Here is a 25,889-nt window from a genome sequence, read left to right as displayed (position 1 = left end):
ACAAAAATCCAATTTTAATCAGCTTTTCAAAAATCTGTGATAATTGATGATCTGATTAGTGATTTTAATTATTTTTTCCCAATTACTTTGGGCCGTAACGAGCATATTCGCTCTCACACTTAGCCTCGCACGCTCCATATAAGTGGGACTACTGGCCTCACGACGACGTGCGTGCGGAGTGTCGCTTTGTGGGCCTCACCAATCTGGGGGCCACCTGCTACCTGGCATCTACCATCCAGCAGCTCTACATGATCCCTGAGGCCCGCCAGGCCATCTTCACTGCCAAGGTCTGTCCGGGTCCCCTCATAATCATTAAAAAATTAATTATACATCAAGTTACCTATATTTCCTTTTGTGTTAATACGTGCAGTATGCTGAGGATATCAAACACAAGACGACGCTGCTGGAGCTGCAGAAAATGTTTACGTACCTGATGGTGAGGTTTACACGTTGATGGTTTTAAAATAGTAAAGTAAACAAAAACAGAATAATGTGAAAGAATCCTAAAAATGTACCCATTTACAGTATCAGCACCGTCACCATCCTTAATTCTGTACAATGATCCCACTAATGGCTGGCTGATTTAATTCGCCCTTTTCAAATCTGTTGGTCTATTTTTATTTTTTGTTTTTTAAATACAGAAACATTACAACATATGACAAACATATTGTTCAAACAAACATAAGGCCCTTCCATTATTATTTTTTTGTACTGTTTTATGCCATAACACAGGTCGAAAAGGTTGACATCTATGCGGTTTGTTGTTTGAATATAAAAGCCTTTGAACACTGAAACCACTTGCAAATGACATGATTTGAAATCACTGACAGTGTGACGTAGTTTTGGTAATTGTATTCATATATAACACCCACCCGCTCAATTCAGGGGATCGGAAACATGGCCAAAGTGAGCCTCATTAATCCATAAAAATTCACTTTAAACTATAAAGCATCTATGTTGTTTTACAAAAATACCTAACTACGTGTATATTATCATTTTTAATGTAACTGGTGGATGAAATAGCAAAGCGGGAACTGCCATTCCCACACAAAGGGTCATCTCGCTTTGTATGTGCATGTGTGTGAATGAAGGAGAGCGAGAGGAAGGCATACAACCCAAGACCGTTCTGTAAGACGTACACAATGGACAAACAGCCTCTCAATACGGGAGAGCAGAAGGACATGACTGAGTTCTTCACCGACCTCATTACCAAGATCGAGGAGATGTCGCATGAACTGGTAACACGCTCCTTCTTCATCCTTTCTCCTCTTCCTCCACCATTATATCCTCTTATTCTTTGTCCTCCTTTTTCTTCCTCTTCCACCCAATTTCCCTTTATTTCTTCCTCTTCTAACATGTTTCTCCACTTTCTCACTCCTACTATTCATTCCTTCTCCTCTTTCTAGTTTTCCTTTTCATCTTTGTTCCTTTTCTGCACTACCTCAGTCTTTCTCCTCTTCTTTCACCTCCTCATCCTCTCCTTTTTCTCACCCCTCACACACCCTTTCCTACGACTCCTCTTCCGTTCTCGTCATTCTTCTGTTCCTCCTCATCTTCCTCCTTTAAATGTCACTTGACTGTTGAACGTCTCTGAAAATGTTTCCACAGAAGAACACGGTGAAGACTTTGTTTGGAGGCGTCATCACCAACAATGTTGTTTCCCTGGTCAGTTCAACAAAATCATCAGTGCACAAATATTTCATTGTAAACAATAAATGTGTCATAGACGTTAACGATGTTGCAAGCGACTCATCATTTTTGCTGTTGTTTGCACTCTGGCAGGACTGCGACCACGTGAGTCAGACGGCCGAGGAGTTCTATACGGTCAGGTGTCAAGTGGCCGACATGAAGAACATCTATGTGAGCCAGCCGCTATCGACACGGACACAATGAGCGCACGCTCACTACTTGTTGACCTTGTTGTTGTTTGACTGTGTGCATCCTCAGGAGTCTCTGGACGAGGTGACCATCAAGGACACCCTGGAGGGTGACAACATGTACACATGCTCACACTGTGGGAAGAAGGTCCGCGCAGAGAAAAGGTCAAAAGCAAACCTAAAATGACACTTCAGAGAATATTTTCACTTTTTATTGACATGTCTGTGAAATGAATTTTGATCACTACACCCCAAGAATGAATGCGGCCCACCCCATTTATCAAGATTCCTGGAATATTTATTGCATTGCATTCATTTTTCAGATTTCCCCCCTTATATTGGTTCATTAAAATGTACATTTACAATTAATTTATACAGTTTATTGAGGGGGGGGTGGTGGTATGAATGAGCCAGCCAGTGACATGTCAGGTGTTCCAAATTACTAAAGTGTGTGTGTGTGTGTGGGGGCGTTCACAGGGCTTGTTTCAAGAAGCTCCCCGGCATCTTGAGTTTCAACACCATGCGCTATACCTTCAACATGGTCACCATGATGAAGGAGAAGGTCAACACACATTTCTCCTTCCCACTCCGCCTCGACATGACTCCCTACACCGAACACTTCCTCATGGCTAAAGGAGAGCGCAAAGAGGGTGCGTGTGCTCGCGCGTATGATAATGAAGCATACTTTTCGTGTTTTAGATTTTTAACATGACATTTTGTCTTTTTGTGTTTGTTTGTGTCTCTTTTTTTGTGATATTCATGTTTTATGTGTACATATGTTATTTTGTGTGATTTTTTTTTTTTTCATGTTTTTGTACATGTGTGTATGTGTTTGGGTTTTTTAATGCTTATTTTTGAATGTTTGTGTGTTTTTGTTTTGTTTTTTTCTTTATCTGTCTAAATCTTGTGTTTTTCTATGTTCATTTGTGTGAATGTTTTTGATTGCATGTGTGTGTTTGTATGCATGATTTTGCTTGTGTGTTTTGTGTGACTTGTTGCTGTTTAAGACGAGTCCAAGACATCTGAGAGTTCCGAGTATGACTTAATCGGCGTGACAGTGCACACTGGCACAGCAGACGGTGGGCATTACTACAGCTTCATACGAGACATCGTCAATCCACACGCGTACAAGAACAACAAGTGGTGAGGACCGCATCACACGCACACGCACAGGCTGTGTTTGGAATCATTAATAGACAATATGGGAGCCCCTTAGCTCAGTGGTTAGAGCATTGGTTTGGTAAACCAGGGGTCATGAGTTTGTTACTCACTGGCGCCCCCACTCCCCAAGAGGGGTTGCGTCAGGAAGTAAGGTGTAAAAACTGTGCCAAACAAATATGAGCGTTCATCTGAGATGAAACACTGTGGTGACCCCTAACGGGACAAGCCGAAAGAAAAAGGAATACAGTAGACAATGTAGTGATAAGAGCCTAGGGAATGGCCAAATGATTCCAAACACAAATGTTTATTTCCTACTTCCTAATCACTGTAGAGATTTTTGAACAGTTGACTAAATAGTTGAGTCTTGATGAAATAATTAAACAAATACTCCCCAATCACCACATAGGGATTAATGGGACAGGCCGAAAGGAAAAGATCACTCACATTTGACAAGCGCTGTCGCGTCCGCGCGCCATCGCACTGACAAATCTGCACAGTTGAGCACGAAAAATCACACAAATTTAAGAGTAGAAAAACAGATATTAAAAGATGTCGCTTATTTTGTGCAGTCGTGACATTAATTTATGTGTTTATTTCATAAATGTTAATAAAACAAGCCTGCTCCTAAACAATCAGTATTCACCCGGAAACAGGAAATGCAAGTTAACCGTACTGAACATGTACGGAAGTGACGCGGAAAGCGCATGTTCCGAGCTGCTTCACGTACTGCGAGCGCATTTACGTCGAAAGTCATCAACATCATGAGGCATGTCAAAGGAAATTCCGTTACACCAGGGGTTCTCATTGCGTCGATCGCGAGGGAGTGTGACTGCGTGCCCCCCTCCACAAAAAGACGTTAGACTCATCCACCTCGTCGCCTGATTCAGCTGTGGCCAATACGTCGAGCACATGCACAAAAATCATTAATTGAATATACTCCCTTCAGTTAACTATATGCAGGCAAACAACCATTCACACTTACATTGACATCTAAGGCAATTTAGAGTTTTCAATTAACCTACTATGCATGCTTTTGGGATGTGGGAAGAAACCAGAAAACCCATCCGGCCAAAGAAAGACTTTGTGTTTAAAGATGCAAATTTCATACAGGCAATGCTGGAATTTGAGCCCCGGTTCTCTGTGTGTTGATGTTTGTGTATGTGCGTGCAACACTCCCTCAACTTATTTTTACATTTTTTTATTATTCTGATGTTTATTGAAAATGCAGCTGGGGAGAAAAGGGTTTTAGGCTACAGACAGTAGGGCAAGATCTGTTTTGAATTATAGGCACTAGAGTGGACAAGGAAAATAAGGGTGCAAGCCACACCACAACGACAGTCCATAGATTTGAGCAAAAATAATGTTGCCACATTCAAATCATGTTCTTATTTGTGGTGGTGGGTAGTTGGGACCTGACTTTTTGCCTTTGCCTTTTCACGTTTTTATTTTTTTGTGACATAGTCTCCTTATTCTCCTAAAATCAGCTGGTTTTTTTTTTTCCTTCAGCCAAAGCATTAAAAGTATTAGTTTAGCACCACAGTGTGGTGTCTTGGAGTTAGTTCTAATTTAGATTAACAAAGTGCTTTACTACCGTTTTTGGCAACTATAGGCAGTTCCAAACTTTTTTTTACGGTGAAGTCCTCAGTAATTGTCAGATTTCCACTATTTGCAGTAGGTCCCTTTCCCCCACCAAATATGGGGGTTCACATAGTGTGTCAGGAGTGATTCCCCTCACGCTCATGCAGCATAGTTTCAAAATGGCATTTCTGCAGGTACTTGTTCAACGACGCGGAGGTGAAGCCCTTTGACTCGGCACAGCTGGCGTCCGAGTGCTTCGGCGGAGAGATGACGGTAAGGGCCGTAGACATGATGTGCGTAGACGCTGACTTGTATGTGGAATTGTATGTTGACATACACACCTTATTGGATGTGGCGAAAATGTCGCAGATAGATGCCTTATTGAAATGGCAACCATTTTTTAGCGAAAGCCACATCTCATTGAAATGATCATACTTTTGACTGTATTTGCCCTTTGACATGATTTTACTGACAGAATTTGCTGAATTTGTTGTTTACATAGATTTAAAGCTCCACTGTCATGCCTATAAACATTCTAAAATGGATATTGTAATAAAAAAAATACATATAGCAGTGAGCAATCCATTTTTCACGGCGAACCAGGTCTCTTGCAAACTTATAAAGGGTAAATCCATCCTCCCGAGTGTTCAAGCAATGTCCAGCAATGCACTGAGCCGGCATTTTAGCTAACACGAAGGAACAACGACATAATTTCCCGCTGGTAAAACTAGTATAAACAGACGAGCCAGCCTGAGTGTGCTGCTGCTGTTAACGTCACTTCCTGCTTCTTCTCGAAAACAAATTCCTCGAGAGGATTTTCATGGCGGGAGTTACAAAAAGCCACATACGTCAAAATCATGTTTTGTAGTGAAAAAAATGCATGGGTCCATGTCAGGTGCCGTTTTTTTCATTAACAACTTAGTAGAAATCATGCATTTCATGACAGTGGACCTTTAAAGAAACATTTTCTCTTCGAAATTTCCATTACTAGTAGTTCAAGTAATATAAATAATATCGCTTTTTTTCAGAACACATCTATAGTTCCGGACGTGGTTATTATAGTTTAAGATTAAATATTTACTATTTCAATCTGTATTATCACAGTAACAGTCTTTCATACTTTAATCACTTAAAATGCTCATTGAAATGGCAGAAAAAGTAGGTTTGTTTGGTCTTTGAATCTAGAGGCAAAATATTTAGTCATCACATTTAAAGTTGCTAAATCAGTGCATGAATCCGAGTCATTAACTTGTTTCTGACTTTCTGAAGTTCAATCCATCAACCTGCATTTGTTTACAGGCCACAGACATGCTGATGCGTTGATATCTCAATGCACCAGACCGCCTTATTCAGCACCCCTGGCCTTCGGCTAACACTTTGTGTTTTTTGTCTTTTTCAGACAAAAACATACGACTCCGTAACTGACAAGTTCATGGACTTCTCCTTCGAAAAGGTCAGGACAAATCCTTTGTATTCCAGGTTTGTAATTTGTGCGAGTGTGCAGGCGACATGATCATCGTTTTGTATTTCAGACGCACAGCGCCTACATGTTGTTCTATAAGCGTGTGGAGCTTCCGGAGGACAATGCCAAGAACTTCACATTTGATGTTTCGCCAGATCTGCTGGAGGTACGTCTCTCTTTGTGCTCCCTCTTGAATTGTGTCTGGACACGCTTGTGTAGGCGTTGTCACATTAATTAATATATCAACTTATCGTTTGATTGTTAAGAAGTACAGGATCCAAAAGTCTTAGTTTTGTTTTTTTTTTTTTGATTGTTTTGAGGTGTGCCAAATAATATGTTATCAGTGTCAAAAACTGTTAATCTCCATGTGTTTCTTTTTACAAAAAGCCCCTTTTCACTGCTTTTTGTTTTTGGTTAAACCAGCCCCAAGTTCTTCTGTTGTTTAATAAAGAAAAAAAATTCCAGCGACGGATTTTTCTTTGAGTAGCTGAAAGAGTGTGTCTTTTAACATGTTTGTGTATCTGTTGAAGTGGATCTGGCACGACAACATGCAGTTCCTCCAAGACAAGAACATATTTGAGCACACCTACTTCGGGTCAGTCTCCCCAGCCAGATAGTGCTGACGATGTTTATGGCATGTCATCAGTATTGTTTAGTTTTCCAATGACATGCGTGTTTTGATGTTGTTGCGCTGCAGCTTCATGTGGCACCTGTGTAGTAGCATCCCCAGCACGCTGCCTGACCCCAAAGCCATCTCCCTCATGACAGCCAAGGTAACACACAGCGCACAGCAACTATTTGTTCTTTCACGTCAGTGGACCACATGCTAAGAGTTTCCTTAGTTACAGGTCAAGTCTTTTTCACTGATTTCATTCTCTGTTTTATTTGATTTTGCAGCTCAGTACGTCATTCGTCCTGGAGACCTTCATTCATTCTAAGGAAAAGGTTATTCAACCCGAGATTTCAGAGCTCTTACTATTATCCAGACAGTCTCACACACATACACGCACACACATCGGATAATAAGCCACGCCCACTCTACATATTGGTGCGTTGTGAAATTAGATATTCACACTTTCCAAACAGTGACTGTAACACGGCAGTAAAAAGTCTCAAACATAACAGAAAAGTCAGGTTTTATTCCTCCTCCTCCTGTTCACTGAAACCACTAAAGTCGTCGTCATCAGTATCAGTTGAAGAAAGTCAGAAAGTCTCCGTCATACACCATTTCAGTCCCTCCGTCACTCTGAATGTCATTTTCATTTTGAGACACAGTTACTGCAGAAGTTGTGCTTTTCTCCACACGTAGCAGTTATGCCTTTTGAAATTCGTTGGTAATTGGTTGATTCTTTCACACTTTTAAGATCCACTGACAGACCTCCGAAAAGTAGGACCTTCGCATGCAGGCAGTTTTTGTGAAAGATTTAAATCAATTCAATTTTAAAAAATTATTTTGCATTTGTGCGTGGTATCCTGTGTTTAAGAATGAAAAGGACAATTTACTATTTCGTGGTTGGGAATGGATTAAACTCATTTCCATTATTTCCTGTGGGGAAAAAAAAATTTGGAGATTGAACAAATCGGACTTTGAACGCTTCACAAAAACAAATTATGTTCAAACACTGAGGCTTGGCTTTCAACGTAGCATGAGGCTCTGCACCAGTGATATTCTCAAAGCAAAAATAGACCCGGCAACAACTCATAACTTTTGCATTTTTGAGTTAAGATGCCACTTTACCTGGACAGCCTCACATCAGACAATTAATAAATAAGTCAGAGGTTAGGATAAAGTGCTGAGTGTTTTTTCATTGTCAGTCATTCGTCTGAATAAGAGATTTTGGAAAATTGGATGCTTGTAATATCAAAGCCACCCCTTATTTTGATGTTGCATGTGTTGTATGTTCCATGTGTCATCAGCCCACCATGCTGCAGTGGATTGAACTCCTCACCAAACAGTTCAACAACAGCCAGGCGGCCTGCGAGGTGAGTCTGGATACACACACAGACACTGTTATTGTTGTTGTCTATACCGCCAATCTGTGCTCTTCTCCCACCAGTGGTTTTTGGACAGGATGGCAGACGACAACTGGTGGCCAATGCAGATTCTCATCAAGTGTCCCAATCAGATTGTCAGACAGGTAGACGCTCATTTTTGTTTTTATTGGTGTTTTTGAGACTTGTTCTGAGCTCCGACATGTTGTTTTCAGATGTTCCAGAGGTTGTGCATACACGTCATCCAGAGGCTGCGTCCAGTCCATGCTCACCTCTACCTGCAGCCGGGCATGGAGGACGGGTGCGTCTGGTTCTCACCATTGTTACAGGGCTCATCCGCAAACCTCGCAGGTTGTTGGGTGACGGGGGAATTCCTGTCCTTTAAGGCAATGGGTTCTAAAAAGAGGGACCCATGAACTGTAGTTTGCCAGGGCCGCACAATTGGAATAAAAATAACATACTTGTACTGTATTAATTTCAATTAGATCCATTTGTACACATGCATCAGTGGCCTAGATGTACTTTGACTCTCAGACCTTTTGGCTCCATCATTTTTACTTAAGTTGTAAACTTGCAATAGACTAGATTTTGAATTGTAGACCTTAGGAATGGAGAAGTTTTGACCTGTAGACTTAGTTCTGTTTTGACTTGTAGACTAGATCAGTGTTCATTCATAGACTTTTATGGGACATCTCTTATGCCTGCTGACCAGATGTTGACTTGTAGATGACATTGTTTTTTAATTGGCCTTCCCAACAAGAACCCCTGTTGACCGTCGGACCTGTGTGGAATGGATTATGTGTAGAGCGCGGATCCGGTCTGACCGACTGTTGTGTTTCCTCCCTCGACATACCCACCGCAGGTCAGATGATATGGACGGGTCAGTGGAAGACATCGGGAGCCGCTCTTGCGTTACTCGCTTTGTGAAGACGCTGCTGTCCATCATGGAGCACGGTGTCAAGCCTCACAGCAAGCACCTTACTGAGTACTTTGCCTTCCTCTACGAGTTCGCCAAGATGGGAGAGGAGGAGGTGGGTCGGAAGGAAGGAAATCTGGGGGACCGTAGCTTGGGGGTTTGCTAACTAATTTACCATAAATGATGGGGTTTAATTTTAAAAAAAAACATAATGAACCTGTACATTTATGACTCCTGGAAATCCCGAGTGGCAGCATGAAGTGAAGTGGGATGCTGTATCGTAGTCTTAATATTTACATGTATAGATGCGTATACATCTTTTTTTTTTATTTGGAAACAATTTTCCTCTAATCCCCAGAAAGTTTGGGTTTCGATTTCATCCAATAAATAAAAAAAAAAAAGTTTTGAATGCAGCTGTTAAAAGCTGCTGTCTTGATGATGCAGTGTCTTTTTTTTTTTTTTTTCCCTTTTCCAGAGTCAGTTCCTGCTGTCGCTGCAAGCCATTTCCATTATGGTGCACTTCTACATGGGAACCAAAGGACCAGAGAACGTCAGTTTAATATTGTCATTTTAATGTTAACTGAGCACAAAAACCAAGGCTATAACCTCATTTTTTTTTTTTTTTTTTGGTCATGGGGGTTTCCTCCTCAGCCACAGGTAGAGGTTCTGTCTGAGGAGGAGGCTGAGGAGGAGGACGAGGAGGAGGACATCTTGTCCCTGGCCGAGGAGAAATATCGTCCGGCCGCTCTCGAGAAGATGGTTGCCCTCATCGCCCTCCTGGTGGAGCAGTCACGTACGGAGAGGTACTGTGTCAACATGAAACTAAATAAACCCTAACATTGTTACGTGTCCAAAAATATTCACAGATCGTAGATTTTGAATACAAACTATAAAGACGGGGCAACGCTATGTACATTTTGACATTGGAAATTCCAATAAAGTGAATTTTCGCGCATGCAAGACCACACCAATGTGGTTAAATTGAATTGACTTTGGGCGAGAGGGAGGTTAAACCCTGGACTGTTTGCCAGCCAGATACAAGGCAAAAATAGACAAACATTCACGTTTACACCTACCAGCAATCCATTTTCTTAGCCGCTTATCCTCACAAGGGTTGCGGGGAGTGCTGGAGCCTATCTCAGCTGTCAACGGGTATGAGGCGGGGTACACCCTGAAATGGTTGCCGGCCAATCAGAGGGCACATCGAGACAAACAGCCGCAATCACAATCACACCTAGGGGCAATTTAGAAGATCCAATTAATGTTGCATGTTTTTGGGATGTGGGATGTGGGAGGAAACCGGAGTGCCCGGTGGAAACCCACGCAGGCATGGGGAGAACATGCAAACTCCACACAGGCAGGTCCAGGATTGAACCAGGGACCTCAGAACTGTGAGGACAGCGTCACACTTAGCAGTCCCGCTACATTGCAGAAATTTTGTGTTAATACAGTTACTCCATTTCTTAATACTGTTTGTACAATTTTTTGGTTTTATCCATTGCTCTTGCTTTCTTGTGTGTTTAAATGTTGGTATTCTTTTGAAATGGTTTAAAGTCCTTCCAAATATTTCAGGTGTCATAAATACTGTACAAAGATGTCTAGTTTGCATTTAAGTATTTTATTTCTATGTTGTGGTTTTTAGTTATGTGGTTGTCTGGAATGTAACCCCACCAATGGAAGCAGTGTTGCTGTATGAGCTGTCTAGCTGCGTTTCTTCACAGTTTGTGTTCAAAAATCTTTGCTTGAAGGATTTATAACACCATGACACAGATGCTGTTGGTTACCCCATATATGGTATTTTGCGTTATTTGTTAGCATTATGCTAAACAGATTTTCGTCAAACAAAAATATGTGGTTGGTACATCCAATTCTCTTTTCTTTATATTCAATTTTTAAACTTCAAGACTTAGTTCACTGATAGTGTACACAGCACCGAGTATCTTGAATAGGTTGTTAAGTCGAGTCACTTGTACCTCAAGTTGTTTATGTATCATTGTGTGACAACATGTACTGGTGTAACTGGACAAAAAGTTACATGTTTCTTTTGTCCAAGAAAAGGAAATTAACTCAAATAAGAACATTAAATAAATGTTTTAGACATTGAGAAAAACAAATTGGGGGTAATTCTGCTTTTGACTGACCCTGGCACACGCAGACACCTGACGCTGTCACAGAGTGACATGGCGGCGCTCACGGGCGGCAAAGGATTCCCGTTCCTCTTCCAGCACATCCGAGATGGCATCAACATCCGGCAGACATGCAACCTCATCTTCAGCCTCTGTCGCTACAACAACCGCCTGGCTGAGCACGTATGTTTCTCCAATTTTGCATTTTTTTTTTTTTTTTTTACTTAACCTGTTAAACCACCTGCTTACTCTTTCTTGTTTCTCTTTGCAGATTGTGTCCATGCTTTTCACCTCCATCGCCAAGCTGACGCCTGAGGTGAGTCTTTTTCCTTTTCTGATCACTCTACATCATATTATCTCACGGTACACCTGAAGTATACGCCTTTGTATACAAGTTAACTTCCTTGGGTTGTAGCCTCAGCATGAGGCTAACGTAGTTTGATTCCAGTACTGTGATTTTCACATTCAACTGGAAGAACCTTGAAAGAACATAAGTCGGTCTTTGATTGGAGGCAAAATTTCTAATTAATTTCTTGAAGGTTTACAGCTGATTTCAATGAGAAGTTTAACCCAGAGAATTTTGAAAGTATTCCAAATTCAAAACTTTCTGTGGGAATCAACTGGAAATTTAAGGGAATTTAATAGAAATCTGTCGCATTCAAGCATAAATGATGTAGGTCATTAAAAATATTCATGGGTGCATTGATTCAATATTGATTCAGCAAATCTTCTGAATAAATTTGGCGTCAAAGCACATAACTCAATTTTTCTACTTAAAGAATTTAAATTTAGTCACTGATGGTGTAGTGGTACACACACACCTGCCTTTGGTGCGGGCAGCGTGGCATCGATTCCCGCTCAGTGATGGTGTCGATATCTCCCCTGCGACTGACTGGCGGACCAGTTCAGGGTGTAGTCCGCCTTTCGCCCGAAGCTAGCTGGGATAGGCTCCAGCTTTCCCGCAAGTGAGGATAGGAGGCTTGGATAATGACATGACATGACGTGAATTTAAATTTGATCGAACGGTGAGGTTCCCAAACCCAACCCTAATAAATATTATGGACATTTTTTCTCATAAGCAGACGCCCAAGCAAAGGATGCATTTTTTTAAATTTAATTTCAAGACAGATTTTTAAGTAGAACTTTGTTTTAAATATTTCTTTTAACAATAAATTATTTCATTTCACAGAAACAGCATTTTGAGTTTAATACTACCGTATTTTCCGCATTATAAGACGCACCGCATTATAAGACGCACCTTCAATGAATGGCCGATTTTAAAAAAAATTTTCATATATAAGGTGCACCGGATTATAAGGCGCATAGAATAGATCCTACAGTAGAGGCTGGGGTTACGTTATGCATCCATTAGATGGAGTTGCACTAAAGGCTCAATATTGATCCATATATCAGGCCTACCGGATTATAAGGCCCACCGTCGTCTTTTGAAAAATTAAAGGCTTTTAGGTGCGCCTTGTAGTGCGAAAAATGCAGTACTCATCCTCCCAACCCATTGAAAAATGAACAAAAATATCCCCCTCATTTAAAAATAGCAATAAAGTCTCATTCAAAATGTTAGAGAATGAAAAGAGCCTTCCCCCCAGGAGAATAAGTCCCATTCCACTGGCAAATAAAAAAGCATTTCTATCTTCCATCAACCTCAGCCTTGGTGACCAATTGTAATAAAGTAGCACCATTGTAGTGTAAATGAAGTCAATTAAAGACTTTCTGTTGATGAGTAAGATTGTTATTGTTGTGTTTTGTTTTTCAATGGCTTGGACTTGTCTCGTCAGGCTGCTAATCCTTTCTTCAAGCTGCTCACAATGCTGATGGAATTTGCGGGCGGCCCCCCGGGGATGCCCTCCTTCGCCTCATACATCCTGCAGAGGATCTGGGAGGTATTCTTACATTCTTGTATTTTTGCAGTTTCCACACTCCAAATCAAAGTAAATAGATAGCTGAACTTGTTAAAATTCACTTTTCTTCTGTGTTTTCTGACAAACGTTAAATGCAAACCCAGTTACAATGAATTTGGGATGTTGTGGTAAACATAAAATCAGAATCCAATGATTTGCAAATCATGTTCAGTATATATTTAAATGAATACATAATATAATACCAGGCAATAATAAGGCAGTGGAACAATGTTATGTACAAGAAATGCCATGTATTGTGTATATTAATGTGGATGATATGATGAGGATGAGTGAGCAGGCCATGAAAGTTGAGTTTCTTGAAGTGTTGCTTTTTTTTTTTCTTTCTCTCCTCCTCAGGTAATTGAGTACAACCCATCACAGTGTCTGGACTGGCTCGCTGTACAGACTCCTCGGAACAAGCTGGCTCACAGCTGGGTTCTGCAGAACATGGAGAACTGGGTGGAGCGCTTCCTGCTGGCCCACAACTACCCTCGCGTGCGCACCTGTACGTAGGCTAGCCCGCAACGGACAGCGTCCAAATAAAAGATCGCAGATTCAGTTTCACGGGGAAAGAATTCAAACTAATCCATTATTTCTCCTGTGGCTTAGCGGCGGCCTACCTCCTGGTGTCGCTGATCCCCAGCAACTCGTTCCGTCAAATGTTCCGCTCCACACGCTCGCTGCACCTGCCGACCCGCGAGCTGCCGCTGTCACCCGACACCACAGCTGTGCTACACCAGGTGTACAACCTCCTGCTGGGCCTGCTAGGTCGCGCCAAGCTGTACGTGGACGCCAGCGTGCATGGTACCACCAAGCTGGTGCAGTACTTCAGCTTCATGACCTACTGCCTCATCTCCAAGACTGAGAAGCTCATGTTTTCCCTGTACTTCATGGACCTTTGGAACCTCTTCCAGGTATGCGCTCCTGGAACACTTTGCCCTCCTTGGCACCCCCATTACAGTGAAGAAAATACGTTTTTGAACACCCAGCTATATATGTCTCCCACTTACAATTCATGGAGGGGTCTGAAATATTCATCGTAGGTGCATGTCCACTGTGAGAGAGAAAATGTAAAAAGAAAAATCCACAAATCACAATGTATGATTTTTTTTTTAACCATTTATTTGTGTGATACAGCTGCAAATAAGTATTTGAACACCTGTGGAAACCATTGTTAATATTTGGTACAGTTGCCTTTGTTTGCAATTACAGAGGTCAAATGTTTCCTGTAGTTTTTCACCAGGGATTTTGGCCCACTCCTCCTCACAGATCTTCTCTAAATCGGTTTAGATTCTGTCGCTGTCGCTGAGAAACACGGAGTTTCAGCTCCCTCCAAAGACTTTCTATTGGGTTTAGGTCTGGAGACAGGCTAGGCCACACCAGAACCTTGGTATGCTTCTTACGGAGCCACTCCTTGATTTTCCTGGCTGTGTGCTTCGGGTCATGGCAGGGTTCGCACGAGTCCCTAAAAGTCCCTAAAAATCCCTAAATTTTCGAAGGTGCATTTAGGGGCTCCTAAAAGTCTTTAAAATCCGCGGAAGCCAGTCAAGCCCCTAAAAAGGCCTTAAATTATAAAAAAATCAAAGGGAGGACCTCTACCGCCAAAATTCTCCCGAAAAAAAAAAATCTTTTATTTAAAAAAAAAATAGCAATCCGTCTGGCGTCTAAAACAGCCGGAAATTGTCAACGGAAGTCAACCGTGTTGACGAGTCGTCATCTTGTCGTTGATATTCCATTGTTCGTTTCCGTGATTCGGCATTTCGCTTCGTCTTCGTTACGTCTTTCATCGATCCAACTTGTATCATGGGGAAGTGCATTTTTCAAGATGCTTGGGTTGAAAGTAAGGAGTTTGGAAGCTGGGTTCGTCGAGATGCAAAAGATCGGCACATGTTTTACTGCCATCTGTGCAAGCAGAGCTACCGGCTAGGAAAGATGGGCGTCAAAGCGCTGGAGTCGCACCGGGAAAAAAAGGAGACACGCTGATTTGGCGAAGACTCTCTCATCTTCCGTTGGTATGAATCTGTTTCTAAAATATAAAGATAGTGACGCATCAACTTCAGGGAGTGGTACTAGCAGTGCATGCGCACATACAGTTGTCCAGCCATCGACTTCAACCAGCCAGAAGTCAGGCTCTATGAACGTAGTTCAATACACGAACGCGGACTCGTTAAAGGCAGAGATCGTATGGACTTTAAAAGTGATCTGCAACCATTACAGTTACAAATCTTGTGAAAATAATTCAAAAGTGTTTGCAGTCATGTTCCCAGACAGTGACATTGCTAAAAACTACCACTGTGGGGAAAGGAAGACTTCGTACCTGGCTACATTTGGCATCGCTGCCCACTTTTCATCTCTACTGCCTCAAAGCCAAAAAAGACAGAATAGAGACTGACATATCTACGTTTATTGAGAAGGCTGATAGGCTGTGTGAGCAGGCAGAAGAAAAGAGGAAGCTGAGGTTTATCACCAAGGCCAATCCACTCAGAGGCAGAGCAAAGGACAAGAGAGCCTCTTTGGCACCTCTGCAGCAGCAAATAGAGGAGGCACTGGGTAGGCTCAAGGAGCTAGACTCGTAGGGGTGCTGAGACAGACATCAGTAGAAGACATTTGTGTATATAGTTGCAATTGTAGTTAGAATCAGTTTTTCTGTATACTGTTATGTGAAGACGTTGACAATGGTCATATCAATGAGAACTACCACAAGGGGCGACAGGTGATCACTGTAACAGGTACTGAGGTACTGGAACCTTTGATGAACCGAGAACAGCCGATGGCACCATTGGGTGAGTCTTTTTTCCTTACTCTTGATTTCCCACGATGGCCCTAAATTTTTTCCACGTCAGCCCCTAAGAATGGCCCTAAAAAGCCCTTAAATTTTTTGGGTCTGACTGAGTATGAACCCCGCATGGTCATGTTGAAAGACACAGCCGCGACCCATCTTCAATGCTCTGACTGAGGGAAGAGGTTGTTCTCCAAAATCTCACAATACATGGCCGCGGTCATCCTCTCCCTAATACAGGGCAGTCGTCCTTTCCCATGTGCAGAAAAAACACCCCCGTGCTTCACAGTAGGGATGGTGTTCTTGAGATGGAACTCATCATTTGTCTTCCTCCAAACACGATTCTCTCTCTCACAGTGGACGATGAAAATTTCAGACCCCTCCATGCTTTCTAAGTGAGAGAACTTGCAATATAGCAGGGTGTTCAAATACTTATTTTTTTCACAGTATATTGGGGTCGGTTTTATTCAGCCCACTGTACTAAGGTTGTTTTTGTGGTTAACGTGAGTTGGAATCTGTGTACCACAGCCCAAACTGTCTGAGCCGGCCATCGCCACCAACCACAACAAGCAGGCGCTCTTGTCCTTCTGGTACAATGTGTGCGTGGACTGCAGCGAGAACGTGCGCCTTGTGGTGCAGAACCCGGCTGTCACCAAGAACATCGCCTTCAACTACATCCTGGCCGACCACGACGACCAGGAGGTGGTGCTGTTCAACCGCAGCATGTTGCCTGCCTACTACGGCATCCTGCGCATGTGCTGCGACCAGTCGCCTGCCTTCACACGCCAGCTGGCATCACACCAGAACATCCAGTGGGCCTTCAAGAACCTGACTCCGCACGCGAGCCAGTATCCCAGGGTACGCTCGCACAGAAATATTTTATATCAAGGTTGTCCGTCACGGCGAAGAAGGGTTGACCATGCCGTTGTTGCCTCCTGCAGGCAGTGGAGGAACTTTTCAACCTGATGCAGTTGTTCGTGGCCCAGCGAGCCGACATGCGTGAAGAAGAGTTGGAGGACGTCAAACAATTCAAGAAGACGACCATTAGCTGCTACCTGAGATGTCTGGATGGACGCTCATGCTGGACCACCCTCATCAGGTCACCTCCGTCAGCACTCACGTTATGTTTATGCACGTCTTTGTATTTAATGAATGCATTGCATCATATTTGTCTGCCTTCTATTTAGCATGTGTGTTTTATTTATCTGCATTTTATGTAGCCTTTGTGTCTGATGTGCAGTTTTTAGCATCTGCAATGTTTAGCGTCGGGGCCATATTTGGTATCTTTGTTCTGTTTGCCGAATTTAGCATCTGTGTGGTGTTGTGCTGTGTGTAAGTGTATCTGATTATTACGTGTGTGCTGTATTTTGTAATGTTTTGTATCGTCGTTGTTTGCAGTGCCTTCAGGGTCCTGCTGGAGAACGACGAGGACCGACTGCTGGTGGTCTTCAACCGAGGACTCATCCTCATGACAGAGGTAGACACCCTGTCACATATGCGTGTTTTGGTGTCTTTACCAAGGTGAACTTACTTGACGAGTTGTCCCTGCAGTCATTCAACACACTTCACATGATGTACCACGAGGCCACTGCCTGCCACGTCACTGGAGACCTGGTAGAGCTGCTTTCCATCTTCTTGTCTGTGCTCAAGTCCACCAGGCCTTACCTTCAGCGCAAAGGTAAACCGGCATCATCATGTCTTCATGTTGTTCATCAGTGCTTTTTTTGTCGGTTCAAATTAAGGCCAAAGCGTTTTCATTCTGACCATTTTCATTTGTTTTGCGTGTATTGTATCCGCAGACGTGAAGCAAGCTCTGATCCAGTGGCAAGAGAGGATCGACTTCGCCCACAAGCTCCTCACGCTGCTCAACTCGTACAGCCCGCCCGAGCTGCGCAGCGCATGCCTGGGTAAGCCTCTGACATCGTTGATCATTGGATGCCCATGCCGGCCAAGACCAACCAACGGGCTTTTGTCTCCTCGCTTCCCCGCAGACGTGCTGAAGGAACTCCTTCTGCTAAGCCCCCACGACTTCTTGCACACGCTGGTGCCCTTTCTGCAACACAATCACTTCACGTACCACCACAGCAACATACCCAGTGAGTCACAACAACACAGCATAACCGCCGCCCCCTCAAGACCTCCAGTGAGCGCCACGCTCGCTGTCCGTGTGCCCGCAGTGTCGCTGGGGCCGTACTTGCCCTGCCGAGAGAACATGAAGCTGATGGGAGCCAAGAGCAACATCCGCCCCCCGAGGCCCGAACTCAACATGTGCCTGCTGCCGTCCATGGTGGAGAGCGCCAAGGTCAGCGAGGAGGATGACCTTTAACCCTTGTGTCATGCCACCTCAAGGCTGGGTGTGCATGCGTTTACATGTCTAAACGTTTCGTTTTTTTGTTTGTTTTTTTTTTTTTTGGGGTGGGGGGGGTTCTGCTTGTGTGCTTTGGGTGCACCAGGGTAAAGACGAGGTGTACGACCGCATGCTGCTGGACTACTTCCTGTCATACCAGCAGTTCATCCATTTGCTGTGTCGCGTGGCCATCAACTGCGAGAAGTTTACAGACACCCTCGTCAAGCTAAGTGCGTGTCACCCAACGGCCATTTCTTATCGGTCTGCAGCTGGAGAAAGGGGCATGTTGCTCACCTTGCCTCGTCCTCTCAGGTGTGCTGATGGCTTACGAAGGACTTCCTCTGCACCTCGCCCTCTTCCCCAAACTGTGGACCGAGCTGTGCCAGTCACAGGTTGGAGCCGCCGCCCTTCCCCGTACCCACCACCTCCCATCGCCGCCATCATCCAAGCCGTCACAAAATCGGCCCCTCAACCCCTCACACAATCCATCGTGACCAGTCATAACGGACCTTTCCGATGGCGATCTTAAGCTACGCCCCCATAGCCATGTCCCACAAGCTTCCAAAATAGCGATTGAACAGAACATGTTTGAAGTCGATTGTCTATCGCGTATTCCAGATAATGTTGGGATATGTTTTTTGCCAAATGAGTCAGACCTGTCCAAGAGAGTTCTACAGAGAGGTCTGAACTATTCCACGTAAGGATATGTACACGGAATCAAGATTTTGGACAGAGCAGGACGCAATGTCAGAGTTAAAACAAAATACTGGCGATCGATGCAAAAAAGTTTTACGCCTCACAAACTTCATATTGAAATCCAACAAGATAAAATAGTGGAATCGTACTGCGCATCTAAAGCAGGGTGAGTACTTTTTACTTGGAAAGATTACGAGTAATATTGTAGTCTTTAGAAGTGAGTGGGTGCATTCATTTGACTTGGCTCGTAATGGAACCCGGTGCTCTGTCTTAAAAGTCTGATGTGATACGAAAAGGTAAATGGACATTTCTCTTGCACGACGTGGCGCATTTACATATCACTAACCCGACTCTTCGGCATAAAACATGACACACTTCGTTCGGCAGGTCAGTGACACACTAACAAAGTGAAAGTTGTTGTCCTGCAATGTATAAAGCACTGATAATAATGAAATCAAACTCAGAGAAGATACTTCTCCTCACTTACCTTTGAATGTACAGCCGTGTGTTTGTTGATATTGTCCACATTTAGTTGTACGTGCGCTCTTCTGCCAGCCGAAATCCATCGTAGAAACTTCGTCATCTGTGTTTTAGGCTTTATAAAATGAATCGACTGGGGCTCTTGCAACCTAGCAGGATATCTTTCATCAGAATAGCACCTTCCCCAAGCGCATCTGAGGACCATTTTCTTCGTACCATTAACTTTTCCAAGTGCACGCTACTGACAACCAGCATTGCTTGTGGGACAATACGGCGAGAGGGGCGTGTCAAGCCAGGGGTTAAGACAATGCGGCTATCTGATTGGCTATACCTGCCCTCCCATCACTTGCCCCTTCACCCGTCTCATCGACGGTGGTATAACAAACCAATTCACACTCGTCACCTTCCTCCATCACCCACGCTGCCATTCTCCCTTTCACTCGGCCAGTCATGCTCTTTATCCTTCAAACTCCGACGCCACCCCCTGACATCCTTTTGTGTGCGCGCGCACGTACAAATGCGTGTTTTAGTCGCTGCTGTCCAAGACGTGTGTGAAACTGCTGTGCGAAGATGCGGCCTTCAGCGAGTACATCAAGCGTGTCCTGATGGATGAGAGGAGCTTCCTCAACAATAACGCCGCCTATGCCTTCCTCACATGCTTCCTGCACAAGGTATCCACACCCACAGCGCTACTTGGTACGCTGCACCACAAAGAACCCGCATTGTTTCCTTTCTTGCGAAAAATTTTAACGTTTCCTTCTCATGCGGCAGGCTGGCTCTCATCCCGCCCCTCCTTCAGCCGAGCCAGTGTTGAGCCTGACTGTCGTTTACTTGACACCTAACCTTGTTTTTTCAGGTGCAGGTGTTGTCGGGCGTGAGCTGCTGTGGCCTTCTTGGTGTGTTGGTGGCGAGCGTGCTGAGCCAGCACGGCAGCCTGCAGCCCGAACTCGCGTCCGATTGGCCGGAACTCAACAAGACTGCCACCCAGCTCAACGCTGTACGTACACACGTACTCACGGTCCATTGGCGGTTTTTGATACGGTGCCCCCAGAGGGATCGAAGCTCACGGGCATTCACTGTTGGTTTTTGACCTTGCCTCTTCCAAGCAGTGATTTCTCCAGAGTCTATCAACCTTTTGATGATATCATGGACCGTAGATGCTGAAATCTCTAAATTTCTTGCAATTGTATGTTGAGGAACATGAGCAGTTCAGGGAAGTTCCTTTTATACCCAATCATGGCACCCACCTGTTGCCTCGTCTGTTCCCCTGCACCTTCCCCCCCTCGGTAGATCGCAAGCGGCTGGCTGCTTGAATTGTAGATCTTGGGGTAAAAAACAAAGTCTGGCCACCCTGGTCTTAAACCAATAGACTGAAAATATTTTGGAATTGTACGAAGTGAATGACTGCACATGCACGATCCGCCTCATGTTCGGGGCCTTACGTGTGTGTGTGTGTGGTTGTTTTTCCAGGACCTTCGGGCTTTGACGTTGTTGCTGTCGGTCCAACCACCTCAAGCCCTGGACCCCGCCCTGGGCCCTGCCCTCCAGGAGCTGACGGCTCAATGTCGCCTTTGCGTGCAGCAACGCAACACGCTGATGGACGCTTGCCATCAAAATGACAACGGTACACGATAACATGAACCTGGACACAAAAGTACACGATATTGCACATAAGCATGGGTGCTGGTACCAAATTGTGACGAGATATCCATGAGATGAGAAACCGTGAGTCCCAACAACTTATCGTCTCGGAATAAAGGAAAAGTAATCCTCTGCTGCTTCACAGATGTTGCGTCGCTGTACCGCTAAATATCAGATTTTTATTACAGTTGCGACTCAAATTTGTTTTTCATACTGTTTGTTACATATTTTTGTAATGCATTGGTCTTCTCAATATATAGTGAAGAAAATAAGTATTTGAGCACCCTGCTATATTGCATTTTTTCCCACTTAGAAATCATGGAGCGGTCTGAATTTTTTATTGTAGGTGCATGTCCACTGTGAGAGAGATAATCTAAAAAGAAAAATCCAGAAATCACAATGTATGATTTTTTTTTTAACAATTTATTTGTGTGATACAGCTGCAAATAAGTATTTGAACACCTGAGAAAACCAATGTTAATATTTGGTACAGTAGCCTTTGTTTGCAATTACAGAGGTCAAACGTTTCCTGTAGTTGTTCACCAGGTTTGCACACACTGCAGGAGTGATTTTGCCCCACTCCTCCACACAGATCTTCTCTGGATAAGACAGGTTTCTGGGCTGTCTCTGAGAAACATGGGAGTTTCAGCTACCTCCAAAGATTTTCTATTTGGTTTAGGTCTGGAGACTAGCTAGTCCACGTCAGAACCTTGATACGCTTCTTACGGAGCCACTCCTTGGTTTTCCTGGCTGTGTGCTTCGGGTCATTGTCATGTTGAAAGACCCAGCCATGACCCATCTTCAGTGCTCAGACCGACGGAAAGAGGTTGTTCCCCAAAATCTCACAATACATGGCCGCGGTCATCCTCTCCTTAATACAGTGCAGTCGTCCTGTCCCATGTGCAGAAAAACACCCCCAAAGCATGATGCTACCACCTCCACGGTTCACAGTAGGGATGGCGTTCTTGAGATGGAACTCATCATTTGTCTTCCCCCAAACACAATTAGTGGAATTATGACCAAAGACTTCCATTTTGGTCTCATCTGACCACAAGACTTTCTCCCATGACTCCTCTGTATCATCCAAATGGTAATTGGCAAACTTGAGACAGTCCTTGACATGTGCTGGTTTAAGCAAGGGAACCTTCTGTGCCATGGATGATTTCAAACCATGACGTCTTAGTGTGTTACCAACAGTCACCTTAGGACTTGGTCAATAACCTGAATAGAGCTGGGACCACCGCTTCCGTCGCGTAGTCCTGGTCTGATTCCTTACCTTTCTAAGGATCATTGAGACCCCACAAGGTGATATCTTGTCTTGGTCTTTGGTCTTGGCCATGTTCCAAGTTTGAGTCTTAGTGATTGTATGGGGTGGACAGGTGTCTTTATGCAGCTGACGACCTCAAACAGGTGCATCTGTATCAGGATAATACTTGGAGTGGACGTGGACTTTTAAAGGCGGACTAACAGGTCTATGAGGGTCAGAATTCTAGCTAATAGACAGGTGTTCAAATACTTATTTGCAGCTGTAGCACACAAATAAATAATTGAAAAAATTTTACATTGTGATTTCTGGATTTTTCTTTTTAGATTGTGTCTCTCACAGTGGAGATGCACCTATGTTGAAAATTTCAGACCCCTCCATGATTTCTAAGTGGGAGAAGTTGCAATATAGCAGGGTGTTCAAATACTTATATCCTTCACTGTATATATTAATATTTAAGCAGTAATAACTCATATAGTATGATTGTTTGTGGGAACAGAGGAGGAGGGCGGCACCTCCATGAAGCGTCGACGCGTGAGCAGCGACGACGAAGGCGACGAGGCATCCGCGGGCGTCTGCCTGCCATCTTGCTCCACGTCGGTCGCCGCCGCCCTGCCGCCATCCTGCGGCGCGTCCGCCGCCGCCCTGCTGCCGTGCCCCGACTCGTCAAAGCTGGAGCGGCAGGGGGCGCTCACGCCCACCAGCACCTCCGACACGGAAACGCGAGACTCTTCGTCGCTCATCGACCCGGGCACCGAGCAGGACCCGCCCTCTCCACCGGACCCTGCCCCCTCCCCCACGGACCCGGCGTCTTCCCCCCGGGGGAACAAGACGGCTGAGGAGGAGGACTCCAAGGCCCCGTCCCTCCCGGAGGATGCCGCCCTGTCGCCGGGCCTGGTGGGGGAGGGGCCGGAGGATATTCTCGATGCCTTGTGCAGGACGCTGGAAGCTGCTGTCGCCATGGTTACCAAACTGACTGGTAAAGTGGTGCCCTCCTCGTGACATCGTTGGTCGCTGTGAGATCCCCCCCCCCCCTCCCTGCTTCACTGACATGGAGTCGCACTTTTTTTTTTTTCAAAGGGCAAAAAAAAGATTTTTTGCTTTTATACAAAAAGTGAGGGTTTTGTTTGTTTTATTTGCCGTAATTTAATGTTTCATTTTTATCGCTCGTCCTCTCTGTGCCACTTTTTGTACTTTTGTCGAGGACAAGGCAAGGACGGCAAACTGAGAGTAAAAGTATAGAGAAAAAAAAAAAGTAATTAAAGAAAAAAAACCAAGGAAATTAAAAAAATGGACAAATTCTTTGCCTTTAGTTGGCGTTTGTGTTGGGGCGAGAACATAAATGTACGTTTACTTGTAAATGAGATGAACCACAAGAAAACTTGATTCTGTCAAGAATCTTTGAATACTTGTTGCCTGAAGGTGTATATGAAAATTTTAAATATACAATATGTGTGTGTGTGTATGTATATATGCATATATATATGTATACACATACAGTATATATATATATATCTAAATATCTGTGGTGCTTTATTGGACTATGGTGCAAATGAAGCCCCCCCCCGCCCCCCTGTTGGACCAGTCGGAGCTTTTTCTCTTCTTGGCTACCGACCATTCCTGGCCGTTCTGCTGTCGAGTTATAGCTGCTTGTGTTATTGTTTTATTTTTTCTTTGTTTTGTTCCCCCAAACACACACACACAATCCATCAATAAAAATCTTTGACAGTGCGCAGCGGCACAAATGTTTTCAAACAATCCGATGGCGCTCTTTCGTCTACCGTGGATTGAAAGTACCGTATTTTCCGCACTATAAGGCGCACCTTCAATGAATGACTTTTTTTTTTCATATATGAGGCGCACTCTCTGCTTTTGAGAAAATGAAAGGCTTTTAGGCGCGCTTTATAGATCGGAAAATACGGTAGTCGACACTGTAGATGGCGGTTGTCCTTTCGGCCTCACAACTCTGAGATTCTGCGTTTGAACCTGAGATGGGGGGGGGGGTATGGAGGCATGCCATGGGGTGCCTGCGGCCTCCTCCGGTTGGCCGGTTGTCTTTGCACCTCTTTGAGGCGGGAGGACCGCCCTGGGTCCCTTAGGGCAGTGATTTCCAACCTTCATAGAGCCAAGTCACATGTTTTACAATTGAAAAATCCCACGGCACACCAACAAAAGTAGATGTCACCAAAAATGGATCAATTAATTACTGTATGTACATCCTGCCATCTAACAGAAGAGGATTTTTTTGTTCTCTCTGGCATTGTGCCTCACTGGTATAAATAGATGAATAGAGATACATTATTTCTTGGAATATATGTTTTGTTGTTGTTGTTGTTGTTGTTTTAGCAATGACATAAAATTGGATAACTTCCCACGGCACACTGTTTGGGAATCACTGCCTTAGGGTGTTACGTGTCCAGTCCGCCGTGTTGCGCCGTCAGGTGGACTCGTGACCCCAATCTCGCCTCTCGATCGATCGATTGGGTGGGGGGGGGTCCTCGGCCGCCGCGGTGGGGGCACAGCAATGACAAGACACTTCTCTCGGTCATTGTGTCTGTTAAAAGAAAAAAAGCTTCTCTTGTTCCTCTTGTAGCTTCTTCTTTGTCAGTTATCTTCAGGCATCATCTGCATGTCACTGTGACAACCCAAATGCTAAACTGCACTGACACAAAGATAAAGTTTGACATTTGAGCCCAGAGGAAGGATCATGACTGTTCATGGTTTTTGTCAACATTATATAGTTATACTTTCTCTCTATACTTCACTTTATAATAGTTACAAAACAGCAGTGGTTCAAACTTGACGTGTTTCATCTGTTTTTTTTTTATAGTGTATACTTTCGCAAGTGTTTCGTTTTGCAAAAGGTCAGACGAGCATTGGCGGTGGATTCTGCCTCACAGTTCTGAGGACCAAGGTTCAAATCACGGCCCCGCCTGTATGGAGTTTGGATATTCTCCCCGTGCCCGTGTGGGTTTTCTCCGGGTACTCTGGTTTCCTCCCGGTGCCCCAAAACACATGCATTGTTAATTGGACACTCTAAATTGCCCGTAGGTGTGATTGTGAGTGCGGTTGTTTGTCTCGATGTGCCCTGCCGCTGGCTGGCCACTAGTCCAGGGCGTACCCTGCTTCCTGCCCGACGACAGCTGGGGTAGGCTCCCGCACTCCCGCGACCCTTGTGAGGATAAGCGGTACAAAAATATAATGGATGGAGGTTTCAGCAATCGTAAAAAAATAGAAACACACACTTGAGTCAAATTGACCCGTTTTGAAGACTTTGTTTTTCATACTCATATTTTACCATTTTATTTTTCAAAATATCTTTTATGGTTAAGCATTAAACAGGCTGTAAATCAAATTGGCCTGTTTTTTTTTAAAACTTATTAAATGTACTAATTTTAAGAGTTGCATTCAATATGTATAAGTATTTTTTTTAAATATATATGCACTGAAAGTACGGGTAGTATTGACTGATTGATTAAAATTGCCTAGATAAATATGCTTAATTTTTTTTCCTCCTGGTTAAAAAGTTAACTAGATTGCCTTAATATCTTCTCTTCAAAATCACATTTTTTCTAAATGTATTTAAACATTTTATTAAATGAAAAAGTTTAAAAGTACAAAATATTCAACTATATTTAATAATTTCAAATTAAT

At 43.9% G+C, this 25,889-nt stretch overlaps 1 protein-coding gene across 5 annotated transcripts in view; it reads left to right on the top strand.

The window, feature by feature from the left end:
- usp34 (ubiquitin specific peptidase 34) overlaps positions 1–25,437 on the top strand; it is a 67,241-nt gene extending 41,804 nt beyond the window's left edge. For 2 of the 5 annotated variants that reach the window (XM_061829139.1, XM_061829136.1), the window contains exons 42-79: positions 124–287; positions 371–436; positions 1,092–1,238; positions 1,609–1,665; positions 1,783–1,860; positions 1,948–2,042; positions 2,355–2,527; positions 2,885–3,020; positions 4,811–4,889; positions 6,016–6,069; positions 6,149–6,244; positions 6,609–6,673; positions 6,776–6,851; positions 6,976–7,023; positions 7,996–8,061; positions 8,136–8,216; positions 8,286–8,371; positions 8,933–9,101; positions 9,462–9,536; positions 9,638–9,789; positions 11,142–11,295; positions 11,384–11,428; positions 12,906–13,010; positions 13,386–13,533; positions 13,638–13,942; positions 16,336–16,665; positions 16,749–16,906; positions 17,206–17,284; positions 17,359–17,485; positions 17,607–17,714; positions 17,799–17,903; positions 17,985–18,109; positions 18,261–18,384; positions 18,467–18,546; positions 19,861–20,001; positions 20,187–20,327; positions 20,801–20,954; positions 22,735–25,436. In XM_061829139.1, coding sequence (XP_061685123.1) covers positions 124–287; positions 371–436; positions 1,092–1,238; positions 1,609–1,665; positions 1,783–1,860; positions 1,948–2,042; positions 2,355–2,527; positions 2,885–3,020; positions 4,811–4,889; positions 6,016–6,069; positions 6,149–6,244; positions 6,609–6,673; positions 6,776–6,851; positions 6,976–7,023; positions 7,996–8,061; positions 8,136–8,216; positions 8,286–8,371; positions 8,933–9,101; positions 9,462–9,536; positions 9,638–9,789; positions 11,142–11,295; positions 11,384–11,428; positions 12,906–13,010; positions 13,386–13,533; positions 13,638–13,942; positions 16,336–16,665; positions 16,749–16,906; positions 17,206–17,284; positions 17,359–17,485; positions 17,607–17,714; positions 17,799–17,903; positions 17,985–18,109; positions 18,261–18,384; positions 18,467–18,546; positions 19,861–20,001; positions 20,187–20,327; positions 20,801–20,954; positions 22,735–23,237 — 4,895 coding nt within the window. In that variant the 3' untranslated portion in view covers positions 23,238–25,436. Of the gene's footprint in view, positions 1–123; positions 288–370; positions 437–1,091; positions 1,239–1,608; positions 1,666–1,782; positions 1,861–1,947; positions 2,043–2,354; positions 2,528–2,884; positions 3,021–4,810; positions 4,890–6,015; positions 6,070–6,148; positions 6,245–6,608; positions 6,674–6,775; positions 6,852–6,975; positions 7,024–7,995; positions 8,062–8,135; positions 8,217–8,285; positions 8,372–8,932; positions 9,102–9,461; positions 9,537–9,637; positions 9,790–11,141; positions 11,296–11,383; positions 11,429–12,905; positions 13,011–13,385; positions 13,534–13,637; positions 13,943–16,335; positions 16,666–16,748; positions 16,907–17,205; positions 17,285–17,358; positions 17,486–17,606; positions 17,715–17,798; positions 17,904–17,984; positions 18,110–18,260; positions 18,385–18,466; positions 18,547–19,860; positions 20,002–20,186; positions 20,328–20,800; positions 20,955–22,734 lie in introns of all 5 variants that reach the window. The other 3 variants (XM_061829138.1, XM_061829140.1, XM_061829137.1) reach the window with 2 other exon arrangements.
- The last annotated feature ends 452 nt before the right edge of the window (positions 25,438–25,889 follow it).

This window comes from Syngnathoides biaculeatus, chromosome 9, assembly GCF_019802595.1.
Source record: "Syngnathoides biaculeatus isolate LvHL_M chromosome 9, ASM1980259v1, whole genome shotgun sequence".
Lineage (NCBI taxonomy): Eukaryota > Metazoa > Chordata > Actinopteri > Syngnathiformes > Syngnathidae > Syngnathoides > Syngnathoides biaculeatus.
Note: the sequence above shows the minus strand (reverse complement) of the source record. Positions and strands in the feature narration are given on the sequence as shown.